The 18785-nt window shown below is 36.6% G+C and overlaps 2 protein-coding genes across 2 annotated transcripts in view; both read left to right on the forward strand.

The window, feature by feature from the left end:
- Positions 1-570: 570 nt before the first annotated feature.
- LOC131982615 (cytochrome b-c1 complex subunit 2, mitochondrial) lies at positions 571-12661 on the forward strand. The gene is made up of 14 exons (XM_059347138.1): positions 571-664; positions 2335-2436; positions 3342-3491; positions 4050-4114; positions 4268-4324; positions 5619-5743; positions 6693-6790; positions 6892-6949; positions 7850-7945; positions 9061-9260; positions 10027-10107; positions 10226-10302; positions 10958-11111; positions 12366-12661. The coding sequence occupies exons 1-14, from the start codon at positions 632-634 to the stop codon at positions 12447-12449; spliced, it is 1380 nt and encodes a 459-aa protein (XP_059203121.1). The 5' UTR covers positions 571-631; the 3' UTR covers positions 12450-12661.
- Positions 12662-14798: 2137 nt separating this feature from the next.
- mosmoa (modulator of smoothened a) overlaps positions 14799-18785 on the forward strand; it is a 44702-nt gene continuing 40715 nt past the window's right edge. The window contains exon 1 of the mRNA XM_059347168.1: positions 14799-16051. Coding sequence (XP_059203151.1) covers positions 15946-16051 — 106 coding nt within the window. The 5' untranslated portion in view covers positions 14799-15945. The remainder of the gene's footprint in view (positions 16052-18785) is intronic.

An 18785-nucleotide genomic window follows, 5' to 3' on the forward strand; every position in this document is an offset into this window, starting at 1 on the left:
TAAGCATAAAATAAGCATAAAATGCTGGTTTTAAGAGGAGATTACTTAAAAATTAACCTTTTACAGCCTCAAAAGAAGTGAAATATACTAAACATAAGCATACGATGCTGGTTTTAAGATGAGATTACTTAAAAATGTACCTTTTACAGCCTCAAAATAAGTGAAACACACTAAACATAAGCAAAAGCATATTTTGTTTTCTTATATATATATATATATATGTTTGATAATCTTCATCTTAACAAAAGAGTATTTTTTCTCTAAATATATATATATATATATATATATATATATATATAGAGAGAGAAAAAATACTCAGTATTAGTGAAGAATGACTAAACTAAAATTAGCTCCTGTATCATCTTTGATCGGCTCTTGAACTCTTGAACTATATATATATATGTTTGATAATCTTCATCTTAACAAAAGAGTATTTTTTCTCTAAATATATATATATATATATATATTTAGAGAAAAAATACTCAGTATTAGTGAAGAACGGCTAAACTAAAATTAGCATCTGTATCATCTTTGATCAGCTCTTGAACTCCTGTATCATCTTGCATTGTGGGTAATACGTCATCCCGCCGCCATAGCTGTCTTCCTGCACCGGCTGAAGGAGTCTGGAGTCATGAGAGGAATCCGGTCTCTCAACAGTCTCCCCGTGAGTCCCCTCCCGTGTTTTCTCGGTGTAAAGTGGACCGGTAACCGGCAGGAACTACCCGGCTGCTCCGCTCTGGTTCTCGGTCCGCTTTAACAGTCAAACCGCATTTAGCTCCAGTTAGCCTGCTGGCTAGTTAGCGTGCTAGGTGGCTAAGCTAACGTAGGTTTATCTTGTTTGGCTGGTTTTTGGAAACACAAACCGGATTCATCCACATGTGCTGAATGTTGACGTGACTGTGGAGTAAACTGGTCTGTTGTTGTTGTTGTTTATCTTTTCTGCTTATTGTGGTTCAGCTGGATGCAACCTGAAGGTCATCTCCGGACACACTGAACAGTGTTTAGTACGAGGGTGGCTTGATGCAAACAACATCCCCCTATTTGGTCCTAGATTAGTGACTTCCATATGTTTTACTGCTTTGCATGACAGACTGTGACGTGCCACATATGGAAATGATCATGCAGTGAAAGAACATTATTATATTTGTTTAATATAGTATACACGACTTAAAAAGTGTTCACCATGTTGGTATTGTTTTCAGCACAAAAAACACACATACACAAAAAAAATGACAAAAATGACACTTAAAACACAAACACACAAAATTACAAAAAAAACACATAAAACACACAAAAAATGACAAAAGAACCCACTTAAAAACACACACTTTTTTTTACAAAAAAAAAACAACCAATAAAAACCCACTCAAAACACACCAAAACAACTTTTTTTTAAACTAAAAACACACAAAAAAAAGTTAAAAAACACAAACATTTACAAAAAGCATACAGAAACATTAAAGACAAAATATTGCATTAAAAATGCTGAATGCAAACTGAAAAATTTGAAAAACCTGCAAAAACTTACACTTGGTCGAGGTTTTTTTTTATTACCTTTGCTGAAAAAGGAGGACAGGAAGGGAACTAGTGATAGAGACGTATATCTCCAGCACTCATACACTCTGATCAGAGTTCAGTAGGTGACAGCAGCTGTTGTGAGTCATTAGAGGTCATGTTTCACTCTTCAGGTTACGTTTTGTCCAATCTAAAGTTAGTCTGCTGCCTTTGTTCAGCACTTTCACTTTATATGTGGATGAAAGTGATTCCTGCTGCAGGCGGTTATTTAACTGGACTCTAATGTTTGCACTACTTGAAGCTGTTCCATGTTAGAGCGTTGACGAAAGATTAGTCAACAGGAAAAAAATTAAAAAAAACTATTTTGATAACCAATTAATCATTATTAATCATAGGAAATATTGATGCAAAAGTGGCAGAAAATGCTGTTTTTTAGCCTAAAATATGGACAAATTTGCTGTTTTATATCAGATTAAACTGAATATATTTAGGTTTTGAACTAACGAAACAGGACATTTGAAGACATTGCCTTGGATTTTAGGACATTTTTCACTATTTTCTGACATTTCTTGTACCAAATGATTAATCAGTTAATCAAGAAAAAAAATAATCAGCAGATGAATCAGCTAGTGGTAAACTACACAGTGTCGTCTTTTTAAGTTTATTAACTTCAGACCTGTGGTTGGACACACACTTTATTCACATTTAAAACATTACTACTACATTACACAACATTTCAAAGGTTTGCTTAAACTAACATGGCTGCTGTTAGGTGCTAAAGAAGTCATTAATCTTAAATTTACTGTCAATTTCCTCCAGAAACGTTGCTATGCTGCTGCCAGGAGGAGTGAAGCTCTGACTGAACCTCTTTCAGCCCGCGCTCCGTCCAAAGCTGCAGCCCTCACGCCCCAAAATGTCCAGGTAGGTAGAACACACCAGTCACACTGTAAAAAAGGTGTTTAGTCTAAAAACCAGATCAAACAGTAAATCTGAGGGAAATGATCTTGCTGCATGGACAGATAATTTACCTTGACAAGATTTCTTAAATTCAGATTATTAAATCTATAAAAATGAGCATGTTGAACACTTAAAATAAGAAATTAACTCTTAAAACAAGATGAATTATGTAACACTTCTAAATCTGAAGTTTCATCGCTGCTTACAGCTTTAATTTATCTGGTTTTAAGAGTTAATTTCTTATTTTAAGTGTTCAACATGCTTATTTCTAGATTTAACTATTAATTTAAGAAATTTCTTGGTTTTATTCTAGTTTTAAATTGTTTTATTCTGGTTTAATGTGGTTATATTCTGGTTTTAAGTGGTTTTATTTAAGAATTCTCTTGGTTTTAGATCGGTTTATTCTGGTTTTATTCTGGGGTTTTTTGTGGTTTTATTCTAGTTTTATTCTGGTTTTATTCTTATTTTAAGCGTTCAACATGCTTATTTCTAGATTTAATAATCTTAATCTTGTCCATGCAGCAAGACAATTTTATTCTGGTTTTATTCTGGTTTTAACTGGTTTTATTTAAGAAATCTCTTGGTTTTATTCTGGTTTTATGTGGTTTTATTCTGGTTTTAACTGGTTTGATTCTGGTTTTATGTGGTTTTATTCTTGTTTTAAGAGTTAATTTCTTATTTTAAGTGTTCAACATGCTTATTTCTAGATTTAATAATCTTAATTTAAGAAATCTTGTGAAGGTAAATTATCTGTCCATGCAGCAAGATCATTTCCCTCAGATTTACTGTTTTTATCTGGTTTTTAGTCACACCTTTTTGTATTTTTGAGAGTTTGATTACAAGTTTTGAGTTATAATGTTTGTCGTCAGGTGTCGAAGCTTCCCAACGGTCTGGTGATCGCGTCCCTGGAGAATAACTCTCCTCTGTCCAGAGTCGGAGTGTTTGTGAAGGCTGGGAGTCGCTATGAGGGACTGGAGAACCAGGGAGTCTCTCATGTGCTGCGGCTGGCTGCAAACCTGGTAATCTGTCAATTAATAATCAGTGTAATAATAATAATAATTAGTTATCTGTCAATTTGTCTTTGCTGAGCTGCTCATTCTGCCCTACAAAGTCTAACTGCAGTAACTAAAAAAGGCACAAAATTATTTTAAAAAGACACAAAGTGACCCAAAAAAGACACAAAATGACAGAAAAAAACCTAAATTACTTAAAAAAGAAACAAAATGACCAAAAAAGACACACAATTATTAAAAAAAAAGACACAAAATTATTAAAAGACACAAAATTATTTTAAAAAAAGACACAAAATTACCCCAAAAAATAAATTATCGTGATTTTTGAGCATAAAAATTACATCAATACATGTAGAAATAAGTGTCGTACCACTTACCTACATATAACCTGTTTGGCTGGCCAGTTAAAACAGTTTTTCTCAGTTTTATCCCTTCCGTATTTACTGCAGTTAGACTTTGTAGGGCAGCACTGTGGAGGACTTTTGTCTGTCATTTGCTCAACATTTAACTTTGTAAATATTAATATGACAAACATGCTGTTGACACTTTGTTGTTGTTTTGTAGACGACTAAAGGAGCTTCTGGCTTCAAGATCTGTCGGAGTGTGGAGGCTCTGGGAGGCAGCCTGAGGTCAGTGGGAGGGTTTACTGCACACACACACACACACACACACACACACACACACACACACTGACAGTCTCTGCATTTCCTGCTATAAATACACAGTGTGTAACCATAGATCTCCACTCTGAATGATGTGTGTCGTCATCTGTTTACCTGCAGTGTGACGTCGTCAAGGGAGACCACCGTCTACACCGCAGACTGTCTGAGACATCACCTGTAAGTACGCTGGCATTAAGTCACACCTTTTATGTTGTTTTACTCTCAACGAATCGATAAAATTTGATTATTAAAAGTGTTGGCAACAAATTTCATTGACGATTCATTGTGTCGCACGATTATTGCCCCACTCAATAAGTCGCGGAGTGTTTGCTAAGTGTTTGATTATAAAAAAAAAAGTCGAGTTGAGCGGGGAGCAGAGCAAAGCGGAGCAAAAACTAAAAAGGAGAGAGCATCGGGGAGACAGAAGGAAGGGAAGAGCAGACGGGTTAACGTTGCTCTGAGACATGTCGGAGGCAGTAAGACCTCAGTCATCCAGGGTGTGTGTTCCGTTTTAAACACATAATTTTTTTTTTTTTTTTTTACAAAAAACACCCGAAAAATGACAAAAAACACACAAAAATGACAAAAGAATTGACAAAAATCATACAAAAAAACATTAAAGACAAAATATTGCATTAAAAATGCTGAATGTAAACTGTAAAATTTGAAAAAGCTGCAAAAACTTAAACTTGGTCGACGTGTTTTTTTTTTTTTACCTTAGCTGAAAAAGGGTTGATGCACTAAATTAGACATGGAAACTTGCTGCTTCGTTTTTACGTTGCAACGTCATGAAGAAGTCTTGCTGCGGTGCTTTCGTGGACTCCTGAGAACAAAAAACTTACTGAACCTTATTTTTTATTTATTCAAAGTTCTACTATCTTGTTTTTTGTATCATGAAAGCTAGCGTCAGCTGGTTAATAACAGTAGTAAAGCAGGGCTGGTTTAGTCTGCAAGACTAAAGACACGAACCATTTATTTTTCAATCTGTTGTCATGTTTATATTCTGTGCTTTGTCCCATATCGGTTAGTGTTGACAAATATTTGTGCGTGTTGTACTTTTAAATTTCATTCAAGTTATTTTATAGCATCTCGTCATCTTAAGCTGTGTTTAAATGTGGTGTATAAATTAACTTAACTTGCACTTACTACAATGATGGTAATAATTGCAATGCAAAATGTCTCAAAAAGGAGAGAGTGATTGTGTGTGTGTGTGTGTGTGTGTGTGTGTGTGTGTGTGTGTTTGTGTGTGTGGAGAACAACTTCTAACGTTCAATCAAATCCTGTTTTTTGCACTATCGGTTCTGTTTTTGGAATAAAGGGTTGGAAATTAATCTTTTTTTTATCCGATTCATCGATTAATCCAAAAAATAATCAAGAGATTAACCGATTATTAAAATAATCGTTAGTTGCAGCCCTACTCTGATGTTGATGTTTCAGTCTGAGTTAAGGTTTCTCTATCTATGTGATGCAGAGATACGTTACTTGAGTGTCTGGTGGACGTGACTGCGTCTCAGGACTTCCGGCCCTGGGAGGTGAACGACCTGACGTCCAGGGTGAAGATCGACAAGGCTCTGGCTCTGCAGTGTCCTCAGATCGGTCAGTGACAGGAACAACAGAGGAGCTCTGAACCAGCTCCTGGTTCACTGTGAAAATTGTGTTAGTGGCAGGGTTATAATAGTTTTGGATTTTTCATTAGTTTTAGTTTTAATTTCGTTGTGATTTTTCTCTTTAAATTTGTATTTTTTTTCTCTTAAATTTGACAATTTTTTTCTTTAAATTTGTCACTTTTTCTCGTAAATTCGTCACTTTTCTCTTGTAAATTTGTCACTGTGAATTTGCATTCAAAAATGTTGTTTTCATTATGTCTAAGCTAGAATCATCAAACAAACAAATTTACGATAAAAAAATCTAAAATGTATGAGGAAAAAATCACAAATTTAATTGAAAAATCTCATTTACGAGAAAAAAACCCTCAAATTTACGAGAAAAAAAACGAAAATTTATGAGAAAAAAATCTCAAATTTATGAGAAAAAAATCACAAATTGAATAGAAAAATCTCAAATTTATGAGAAAAAAAAATCTCAAATTTATGATCAAAAATTCAAATTTACAAAAAAAAGACAAATTTAAGAGAAAAAACCTCATTAATTTACAAGAAAAAAACAAAAATTTAAGACAAAAATACACATTTATGATAAAAAATTATCTAAAAATAATGAGAAAAAAAAAAATTTACGAGAGAAAAAAAATCTCAAATTTATGATCAAAAAATTCAAATTTACAAGAAAAAAATGACATTTAAAGAAAAACAGGCTTGAAATATTTCACTCCATGTGTTATGAATCTATAAAATGTATGAGTTTCACTTTCTGAAATAATTGACAAAAAATGTTGAAATTTTTCACGATACTCAAATTTTTTTAGATGTTCCTGTAATTCAGGTTAACTTTTGTTTCACTTTGACTTTAATGCAGTTTGTAAAGATTGTAATAAATGTAATTTATGGAGCATGCTTTCTGAAATGTTGTGTATTTTTCCTTGCAGGTGTAGTTGAGAAGCTGCATGAAGCAGCGTATAAAAACGCCCTCTCCAACTCTCTGTACTGCCCCGACTACATGGTGGGACACGTCTCCCACACACAGGTAGAGATCCTCGTTATATAAAAATATAACGATCATAAGCTTCCACTCTGTTAGTGTGTCTGTAGCTCTTACACGCCTCTCCTCCTCCTCATCGTCTGTAGCTGCAGTCGTTTGTTGAGGACACTTTCACCACTGGCAGAATGGCTCTGGTAGGACTAGGTGAGTGTTTGCTACCCAAATCTAGAAGAGTGTTTCCTGTTGGTGACAATGCGACAATGTGCTACATTTGTAAATGGCTTCTCCAGATGTCTGGACCTGATTCTTTGAATCCTGATATTGTGCGGAGACGGGAAATGCTGTTTTTATTTTTATATACTACAAATGTAACGGCAACATACAGAAAAAGTATGTGAACCCTTTGAAATTATCTAGTTTTCTGCATTAATTTGTCTTAAAATGTGATCTGATCTGCATCTGAGTCCCAAGTATAGACAAAAACATTGTCCTTAACCTAATACCAAACAAACAATTATAATATTTTATGTTTTTATTGAACACATTCACACTGATATATAGCTTTCAGAAGTGTTTGGTTGAGGTTTTTGCTGCCAAAGGAGGTTCGACCAGTTATTAAATCAAGGGTTCACTTTTTCCACCATCACTTTGAATGTTTAATGGATGTGTTCAATAAAAACATAAAATATTATAATAGTTTGTGTGGCATTAGGTTAAGCATGTTGTGTTTGTCTATACTTGGGATTTAGATGCAAATAAGATCACGTTTTATGACAAATTAATGCAGAAAACCAGGTAATTTTAAAAGGGTTGACATACTTTTTCTTGCAACTGTATCTGTATTTTGGATCCAAACTAGCTCAAATGCTTTAAAATAGCAAAGTTGTATGCTCACCCAAGTTAAATACTGGGGCTGCAACTCTGCTTGCTTCTTTCCTATGAATAAAACATGCTAGCAGTGATGCTAATGTGGATTTCTGAACATGTCAAGGCAGGAATGATGAGACATGGTGCTGCTGTGGATGTTTCTCTCCTGGGAACGTTGGTATGTTCCAGTGTTTGTTGCACATGTTGCATGCTGATGTTAGTTCTGTCTGTTTCCAGGTGTGGAGCACTCTGTCCTGAGGCAGGAGGGGGAGGGGCTCCTGAGTGCCCGCGGCGGGACCGGAGCACCCGTGGCGAAGGCCGTGTACCGTGGAGGTAAAAACTCATCTTTAATTAGAGCTACACAATTAGTCTAATTTTAATCGTGATCATGATTTTGGCCGCCACGATTAAATTAACCTGATCGTCTGTGATATTTCCATTTTAAAATGCGGCTCTCCTGCATATCTAATCAACACTTTCTACACCAGTAGTCCACCAACCACCAGGGGGCGGGGCCTGGTTGCTGATTGGATAGAACGCTAAGCAGGATGTGACGTAGTACTCCACGCCACAACAACACGCAACATTTGTAAAAGCCGGCGAAGCAGTGTTGCCAACTTAGTGACTTTGTTGCTAGATTTAGAGACTTTTCAGACTCCCATAGCGACTATTTTTCAAGAAAGCGACTGGAGACAAATCCAGCAACTTTTTCTGGTGTTATTGGAGACTTTTGGAGATTCCAGCCGGCCCCCGAGGCTCGTTAAGAACAGTAAGAACGAGTCAAAGTGGCCCAGTCCTCCTGCAGCAGTCTCTCCCAGCTGCAGAGCCGGTGGGGATGTTAGCCCCTTAGCGTCCAGTCTGCAAATTGCTAATAGGCTAACAGTTAGCTCTGTAGCAGTACAGTGTGTATGTGCTAACAGGCTAACAGTTAGCTCTGTAGCAGTACAGTGTGTATGTGCTAACAGGCTAACAGTTAGCTCTGTAGCAGTACAGTGTGTATGTGCTAACAGGCTAACAGTTAGCTCTGTAGCAGCACAGTGTGTATGTGCTAACAGGCCAACAGTTAGCTCTGTAGCAGTACAGCGTGTATGTGCTAACAGGCCAACAGTTAGCTCTGTAGCAGTACAGTGTGTATGTGCTAACAGGCTAACAGTTAGCTCTGTAGCAGTACAGTGTGTATGTGCTGCTGCTGCAGGAGGTGTTCACTTAGCGATGTCTGTTTGTTTACAACAAGCACCAGACACTAAAAACTGTTGCTATTGTTTGTTTAAAAGTAGTGCAATAAAAATACAGATGTCTTCCCTAACATGATGAATAATCATGATTACAATATTGATCAAAATAATTGTGATTATCATTTTGGCCATAATGGTGCAGCTCTATCTTTAATGCATGACATTTATGACACTTTGAGCACTGTGTTATTGTCCTGATGTTTTTGTTTGTAGGTGAGGTGAGAATGCACAACAACAACGATCTGGTCCACGCTCTGATCACCAGCGAGGGCGGAGTGTCAGGGAGTGCAGAGGCTAACGCTTTCTGCGTGCTGCAAAGGATTCTGGGAGCTGGGCCGCATGTCAAGAGGGGCTCCAACATCACCAGCAGACTGAGCCAGGGCATCGCCAAGGCAACCACACAGCCCTTTGATGTGAGTTAAAGACACAGGACAGAGTTTTATTTGGCTTTGTTTAGTTAACACGTGTGTGTCTCTTTAAAAAAAAAAAAGTTAGTTTTGGATTTTTCATTAGTTTTAGTTTTAATTTCATTGTGATTTTTTGTTTTCAAATTCAGTTAGTTTTAGTTAGTTTTTAGAGTGAGTTTGCAAGTTTTAATTAGTTTTTATTTTTTGAAAATGCTGCATTTTAGTTTCTATTAGTTTTAGTTTTTTTGTAATGGGGTATTTGTTGGGTGCCAGATTCAGTAAGGTCACAATAAATGTTTCCTTTATTTCCTTTGTCTGATCCATCTCAGCCCCAAAAGGTTTATTGAGTCATAAAACCAGACAGATGAAATAGATTTCATATCAACCAAAAAGGTTTACGTATGAAAAAAGAAATTTTCACTATAATTTTAGTTTTGTAATTACACAATACAGTTTCAGTTAGTTATAGTTTTTTTTAAAAACTTGTTTCTATTTTTATTTCAGTTAACAAAAATGTTTTTTCAATTCTAGTTTTCGTTATTTCGTTAACTAAGGATTTTCAAAAAATAAGAACTAAGCTAAAACTAGCAAACTCACTCTAAAAACTAACTAAAACTAACTGAATTTGAAACCAAAAATTCACAACGAAATTAAAACTAAAACTGATGAAAAATCCCAAACTATTATAACCTTGGTCCCCAGTGTTACCATAGACCAGTGTGATGCATTAGTAATAAATACAGAGTTTTAGAGTCTCTTCTGTCTCTTCCAGGCGTCGGCCTTCAACGCCTCGTACTCCGACTCCGGCCTGTTTGGCGTCTACACCATCGCACAAGCTGACGCTGCAGGAGAGGTGATGATAGCCCCGCCCACTCTCTACCACACAGAAATAAACCTCATCTAAAGAATACAACGATGCCAAAGTGTACAGTTCACTGAGTTGATTGTTTGTTTGTTGCCGTCATCTGCAGGTGATCAAAGCTGCCGTTGCTCAGGTGAGCAGCGTTGCCGAGGGAAACGTGTCCGACGCCGACGTCACCAGAGCAAAGTGAGTCTCAGGGAGGTGACCCGCCCTATAAAGACTAACTGCAGTAGCTACATTTTGGTCTAAATTGAGCTATAACTAAAAATGAACTCCATGATGTCTGTTTTATCTTGTGAGAAATTATTATCTAGATCATGGGTCTCAAACTCACGGCCCGCGGGCCAATTTGTGGCCTTGATATGAAAGTTTAATGTGAGTTTTATATGAATGGCACTTTACTGTGTTGTGTGTGGAAGGTCCCTTTTAATTACTTTTTTTCAGTCCTTTTGTGTCTTTTTTTTTAGTAATTTTGTCTTTTTTTGGTCATTGTCTTTTTTAAGTAATTTAGTTTTTTATTGTAATTTTGTGTCTTTTTTTTGTATTTTTGTGCCTTTTTTTTTTGTGCTTTCAAAAATAATTTTGTCTTTTTTTGGTCATTTCAATCAAATAAATCATCATGATTTTGGAGCATAAAATTACATCAATAATACATGTAGAAAAAGGTCTCATATCACTTATCTACCTATAACACATTTGGCTGCCCAGTTAAAACACATTAAAAAGCAGTTTTTCTCCGTTTTACCCTTTGCTAGTTACTGCAGTTAGACTCTGTAGGACAGTGAATCAGTTTAATGTGATGTAACATGTTGTTGACACTGTGTTTGGTTTCTCTGTGTAGGAACCAGATGAAAGCAGACTACCTGATGTCCATAGAGAGCTCTGAGGGTCTCCTGGAGGAGATGGGAGCTCAGGCTCTGACCACGCTGTCCTACCAGCCTCCTGAAGCCGTTCTCCAGACTATAGACGCTGTCACCCACGGCGACGTGGTCCAGGTGAGGGTCTGCACTGTGGAAGTAGCAAGGTTATCACAGTTAACAAAAGAAAAGAGCTCTAGATTGAAAGGCTGGTGTGGTTTTTAATTTATCTCAAAGAGACATTCTTGTCCTGAAGTGTTTTTATTTTGACTGGAACGTTTATTATATGCTTATTTTAGGAGCTGAGGTTGAACGTTGAATGTTTTTTACTTTATGAATACGAATGATTGGAATCATGCACACGTCTTTATGAATATATATTATATATATATATTTATATATATATATATATATATATATATATATATATATGTATATATATTATCTTACTCCATAAGATCTGCGCTGGTTTCTACGCTGGTTTGATAAATGAGTGTGTATCAGTGTTGAGTCACACCCAAACTAATAATATTATCAGTAGCAGACAGCTGTTCTCAGTGAAAAAGCTCTGATAAGCACAACATGTACCCGTGTTAATGTCGTTCCTGGAAACTATCATAAAAAAACATGGTGGTTATCAACCTTTTCTCCATGACTAAGACAAGACGATGACGTCATGAGACAGCTGTTACAAAACCAACATTCAATATTATTGACAAAAAGGCAGAGAATGAAATGTAATCTAATGCTTTCTAAAAAATAAAAACTTTTACAGAAATCTCTTATTTTTGTCTGTTAGTCCAACCAAACACTGAACAAGACATTTTTAATGAACAAAACGTTCAGATAAACTGTCATTAAGTGAAAATACAGTGAAAGGGTCAAAGTTATGAGACCAAACTGCTAAACATCCTTTTTTATATCTATATAACGTTATATATAACTTTATTGACACGTTGCCGTGGATACACATTGTTCTGCTTCTCTCCTGATGACGGCTCTCCTTGTTAGTGACCTGTCAATCAAAGGTAGCCCCGCCCCAAATCATACGATTCTTTATCTTCTATTTTCTTCTAAATGGGGCCATTATTTACACTATTAACATCAGATTGTCTTGAAGAAGAGTTTTTACTAGTGATTGAGACCATAGTGTTGTCCTGAAAAACATTTCTGAGGTAATAAATCAAGTGAGAAGTTTTCTCATTTTGCATTGAAATGAATCGACCAAAATGCTTCTGCAGCCAAACTTAGCGCCCCCTGCTGGAATTTTCAGTAGAACGCAGCTAAAGGCACTTCCTGGTTTGCCTCCCTGCTCAGACCAGGAGGTTGCCGCCTGGGACTGACTAAGCAGTAAATTAAAATGTCATCTCTTCCCTTTTTTTTCCTCTTCAGGCTGCGAAAAAATTTGTGGACGGTAAGAAGACGATGGCAGCGAGCGGACACCTGGTGAACACACCGTTTGTGGATGAAGTATGAAGATAACGGTCCATTTTAACTCGCTGCCTGTTTGCTTTAAAGGACATCAAAGCCTCAGCTTCCTTCAACAATCATTGATTTCACCGATCATTTGTTGTCTATCCTGCAGTACGTTTAACTGGGAGCCGCAGAGTCACAATGCAATATCTGTTTGGTTGTTTTGTCAATTTAACTGTATATCTATGTAAATTAAAGACGGTCATAACAACTTTGTTGGTTGTCGCATGAATTTGTATCTTGGTTATAAATCCAGAAGGTTTTTCAAAGCTGCATCAGTGTGTAAAGGAAAGGGAGGTATTATATTTTTACCACTTCAGAGATGTTACATGTTGCAACCACTAGGGGGAGCCAGCAGCACAAACATGACTCTGCAGGACTAAAAATTGCCTTTAATGTTGGACATCCTATATTTAGTTTTCTGCAGCCGTCTCTCTACAGTCGTCCTAACAGTAGCTGCAGAGTGAACAGTTGCAGAATAATTATTAATAAATATAATATACCTCAGTTAAAGAAGCAGCACTAAACTAAATATTCTTCTCTAAATACAATATTCTTGTCCTTTTGCGCATTCTACTTATTTACATATTCTTATACTCTTAGTATATTATCATATGTATATCTTGTATAGTCAAGTATTTATATGCATATATAATGCCAGTACAATTTATCATATATCTTGTGTGTGTGTGTGTGTATATATATATATATATATATATACACACACACATATATATATATATATATATATACACACACAAGTATTTATATGCATATATAATGCCCGGTACAATATAACATATCTTCTGTGTATATATGTGTGTATGTTTATATATATGTGTGTGTGTGTGTGTATATATATATATATATGTGTGTGTGTGTGTATATGTGTATATATATATATATATATGTGTGTGTGTATATATGTATGTGTGTATACATATATATGTGTGTATAAATATTTATATATATATATGTATTTGTATATGTATATATATGGATTATTGTGTAAATCAACCCCAAGTCACTCTTGTAGTTGAATATGCTACATTTTTAGATTAAAAACCATATGTGACACCCTGGACATCATTCATTCATTGGTATTATTTGTTTTATTATTGCATTGGTATTATTTATGTAATTAACTGGGCCACCCCCATAAATGTGTAAAGACATATCAGGCTGACAATAGGATAATGTAAACAACACTGGCAGAGCCGCAATGAGTTTATAGTAGGGGTGTCAATGATCAACAATCAGTATTATTTGCATTATAATTGCATTGGCATTATTTATATTATAAATAATAACTGGGCCACCCCCTTAAATATAAGGTAATATCAGGCTGACAATAGGATAATGTAAACAACACAGCCAGAGCCACAATGAGTTTATAGTAGGTGTGTGAATGATCAACAATCAATATTATTGGCAGAAATAGAGGGCCCCAAAATGTAATTATTGATTAGAGCCCCATGGAGGCTATGTTGACCCCTGTAGATCCTGTTTTGTTTTTTTAATAACTTTGTTTTTTGATCCTGTTTTCTGTCTCCACTCCATCACCAACCCCTTTATATTTTATTGTATTTTTATTGTATTTTTGTATTTTATTGCTTGAAGTATGCCTAGGTTGTTCTTTTTACTTAATTTTGTTGTCATTGTCTCTGTGTGTAATGCTGCTGCTACACTGTAATTTCCCAGCTTGTGATAAATAAAGTCTATCTATCTATCTATCTATCTATCTATCTATCTATCTATCTATCTATCTATCTATCTATCTATCTATCTATCTATCTATCTATCTATCTATCTATCTATCTATCTATCTATCTATCTATCTACTCAACTCAACTCAACTCAACTCAACTCAACTTTATTTGTAAAGCACTTTAAAACAACAACAGCCGCAACAAAGTGCTGTACATAAACAAACAGAACAAGAGACAATAAAATAAATAAAACAGGAAATAAACACTAAAATAAATAGATTTATTGCTTTTTAAAAGACAATTTAAAAAACAATAAATAAAAGCAAACCATAAAACACTAAAAACAAGAGCAGAGTCTCATGCGTGGTTAAAAGCCAAGGAATAAAAATAGGTTTTAAGATGACTTTTAAAAATGGACAGTGATCTATCTATCTATCTATCTATCTATCTATCTATCTATCTATCTATCTATCTATCTATCTATCTATCTATCTATCTATCTATCTACCCCCAATGCCACAGGGCGACTCAGGACAACGTAAACCCCGTTTTTGCATAGTATCGCGAGATTTGAACGTGAACACACTGAGCCCTGTGTGTGTGTGTGTGTGTGTGTAACGTGTGTGTAATGTGTGTGTCGCTGCGTGGGGGTGTTCGCCTGATGTCATTTGGCAGAAAGGGAGGCTGAGCTAACGGTGGCACAACAATAAACGTTACCGCTTTAAACCGTCCACACCGGGACTCGAACCGTCTCTTTTTGGGGATTTAAACACGCAGCCGTGTGAAGGAGAAGGAGACGAAGGAGAAGAGGAGGAGGTGAAGCTAGTGGACTGGAAGCACCAGATGGTTTTCCAGCGGAGAACAGGCTCGAATAAGCAAGAAGAGGGTGATGGGTTCTGGTTTTCCTGACGGCTAAACTAAGAAACACGGAGACCTGCGGACTGAGCGGGGACTTGCTCTCCTTTTCTCTCCTGTTTGTGTGACATTGTGTGTGAAATGTTCGCTCCGTCTCGGCCGTCGAGCCTCTGGGCCGCAGCTCGGCACACCGAGCCCCAATCTGGGCAGTAAGCTAAGCTAAGCCGCCTGCTGGCCGCCGCAGCTGTACCCGATGCTGCTGCTGCTGCGGCTGCTGCTGCTGCTAAACACGTCCGAAAGACGACACGGTCAGCGGTTCGAGCCCCCCCCTACCCCACACCCCCACACCCCGGGCGCTCCGTGAGCTATTGTTTTACCCGACTGGACTACAAAAAGGGCATTTGAGATGTGATGCATTTGTCGTTTTTGAGCCTTTTGTAGCGGCAGGCTCAACGCAAAAGGAGCTAACTTTGCTGCAAAATGCACAGCAGAACCACAACCACAGCAGCAGCAGGAGCAGCAGCAGCAGCAGCAGGGTCCTGTTGAAGGGGGCGAGGTTAGACTGATAACAGCCCACCCTGTGTCTCCAAACTCGGGGTCATATTTTGGACAACGACCACCTCTACCACCATCACACTTTCCCACGACACAAGCGGTCCAGGCGCGGAGAGAGCTATTGTTTTACCCGACTGGACTACAAAAAAGGGGCATTTGAGATGTGATGCATTTGTCGGTATTGAGCCTTTTGTAGCAGCAGGCTCAACGCAAAAGGAGCTAACTTTGCTGCAAAATGCACAGCAGAACCACAACAGCAGGATCCTGTTGAAAGGGGGCGAGGTTAGACTGATAACAGCCCACCCTGTGTCTCCAAACTCGGGGTCATTTTTTGACAAAGACCACCTCCTCCACACTTTCCCACGACATTCACCGGCGATATGGATAAACTAACCATCATTTCAGGGTGCCTCTTTCTGGCTGCGGATATCTTTGCAATAGCCAGCATTGCAAACCCAGACTGGATCAACACTGGCGAATCAGCAGGTAAAAAAAATGGAGCAGGCCACAGTTCAGAAGTGCTGTTGTGTTTTGTGTGATGTTTTTTTTAGCAGGATGTCTTGCCCCCACCCCCCCTGCCACCCTCCCCACGCTGCAGGAGCATCAGATAATCTCCACAACAAAGATCTGCTCCATTGTGTGGAAGCTTTCATCTGCAGCAACATCTTTTGTCCCCCACAGCGGTGTGATTTATGCATGTTTATGTTGTTTCTCTTGACTACAATGTCAACACCAATAGTTACAATTAGGGCTGGGCGATACGGACCAAAAGTCATATCCCGATATATTTAAGCTGAATATCGATATACAAATATACAAATCCTGCATTTGTTTACTGTCTAGACCAGGAGTCTCAAACTCAAATTACCTGGGGGCCGCTGGAGGCAGTATCAAAATGACCAAAAAACACACAACATTACTAAAAAAGACACAAAATGACTGAAAAAACACAAAATTACTTAAAAAAGACGCTAAATGACCCAAAAAAGACAATAAAAGACACAAAATGACAGAAAAAACCTAAATTACTTAAAAAAGACACAGAATTATTTAAAAAAGACACAAAATGATCCAAAAAAGACACAAAATTACCAAAAAAAAGTAATTAATTTCTAATTTAAATTTTATTCTCCTTCAGTGGAGTTTGTGGATCTCTGCACAAAAGAGCAGATGCTAAAAATAGCAGAACATTATGGCGTTGACGTTGGTGATAAACATATGAAAGATGGAGTGAAACTTGTTTTGAAGGACAGTTTATTTGAAAATAACGATTTGTCAGAAGTCCCGTCAGCTGTTTCACTGTGTAATGTGTTGATATAATATAATATATCAACATATAACAATATATATCCTGATATTTTTTAACGCTAAGTGAAAGCAAATGTTCAGTCAAAGTCAAATACAACATGTCACAAGTAGTTTTTTATTGAAACCGTTTATTTAAGTCAACATAAATACTGTATAACAACAGGAAAACCTTTTTAAAAAGATCAAAGCTCCATAAAGTGCACATTTCAATAAAAAAATATCGTAAATAAAAGCCACAGCTTGCCTGGAGCAAGGATCATTGTGCACATTTTTATCAATATCGATATATGCATTATTGTCTAATTCCATATCGCATTTAAGACATATATCTTTTATATCGATATATCGCCCAGCCCTACTTACAATTTCCTACCTGATTGATCAGCACCATCTCTGCTGATTCTTTTTTTTTCCATAGACAAATCGTTAGTCTAAGGAAATGTCAGAAAATAGTCAAATATCCATTTCAAATAGTTTGTTTTGTCTGATAAACAGTAAAAATAAGCAACAACCCAATAAGATTCAATTTGTGGGATTAGTGGGATGTAAAAAAAGCAAGAAAAATAAACAAGCAGCACATTATGAAGCTGTTTCACTTTAAAATCTAGCTGGAAAGAGTAATTGATGAAGCACTTGTCAGTAAACTAACTGATAAGTTATTAGCCCATTAAATAACACTTAGCGAGCCTAAAACGCCAAACGTTGTTTGCTTTGATGTGAGAATTTTCTGCTTTTCATAATATGTCATTGTTAATTAAATCTTTTAGGGGGATTTGAGCCCTTGGTGAGACAAATCGAGCAATTTTAGGATGTGACACTGTGACCTAGGGGCTTTAGTAGACTATATAACGGACTAATGGAGGAAAAAAGTTAGTTGCAGCCAATTTCAATGGACCAAAAGTCATATCCCGATATATTTAGGCTGAATATCGATATATATCCTGATATTTTTATCTCAAAGTGAGAGCAAATGTTCAGTCAAAGTCAAATATAACATGTCACAAGTAGTATTATTGAAACTGTTTATTTAAGTGAACATAAATACTGTATAACAACAGGATAACCTTTTTTTATTTTTTTTAAATTAAAGCTCCATACAGTGCACATTTAAATAAAAAATAGCTTAAATAAAAACAGCCTATGATATAAAATAGTCCAATCTTTTTCTGAAATAAATATATTTACAGTTGCAAGAAAAAGCATGTGAGTTTCACGGTTTTCTGCATTAATTTGTCATAAAATCTGATCTGATCTGCATCACTTTGAATGTTTAATGGATGTGTTCAATAAGGACATGAAATATTATAATAGTTTGTGTGATATTAGGTAAAGCACACTGTGTTTGTCTATACTTGCAACTTAGATGCAAATAAGATCACGTTTTATGACAAATTAATGCAGAAATTAGGTAATTTCAAAGGGTTCACATACTTTTTTCTTGCAACTGTATATGAGGAAAGAATAACAAACATCACAAAAGAACTAAATATGACAAACCCTTGTAAGGGCAGCATTTATATAAAACGAAATACTTTTTTTTTTAACTAAATCGATATATGAGATATGGTCTGATTCCACATCACATTTAAAAATATATCGATATCTCTTATCGCCCAGCCCTAGGGCCGACTCATTTATTATAGTTTTAGCACTAAAAGTAGAAAAGTTGACTTGAGGAACTGAAGCAGGTGGTCATCTGTGGCGTCCCCGCTGATTTCGGACACGTGCTGCTTTATTTGTGTCAGTGTGAATGCGTGGAGGCTATTGATAGACAGCTGCTCCTCTTTGTTCCTCTGCAGGATGACAGCTTAGTAAGTGGGTCAGGGAGGGTCCAGCAGCATCACCAGCCAGCACACAACCAGGCTGGAACAGACACACAATCAGCAATCTGCACTAAAGTAATAATAGGATT

The sequence above is a fragment of the Centropristis striata genome, chromosome 13, assembly GCF_030273125.1.
Source record: "Centropristis striata isolate RG_2023a ecotype Rhode Island chromosome 13, C.striata_1.0, whole genome shotgun sequence".
In the NCBI taxonomy this organism is placed as follows: Eukaryota; Metazoa; Chordata; class Actinopteri; order Perciformes; family Serranidae; genus Centropristis; species Centropristis striata.

Bases quoted from the DNA above. Each gene is read 5' to 3' on its own strand.
- LOC131982615 (XM_059347138.1), top strand. From the start codon at position 632: ATGAGAGGAATCCGGTCTCTCAACAGTCTCCCC. The intron at 9,261-10,026 runs GTGAGTTAAAGA...TGTCTCTTCCAG, and splicing joins CAACCACACAGCCCTTTGAT to GCGTCGGCCTTCAACGCCTC. The intron at 10,303-10,957 runs GTGAGTCTCAGG...TTCTCTGTGTAG, and splicing joins GCCGACGTCACCAGAGCAAA to GAACCAGATGAAAGCAGACT.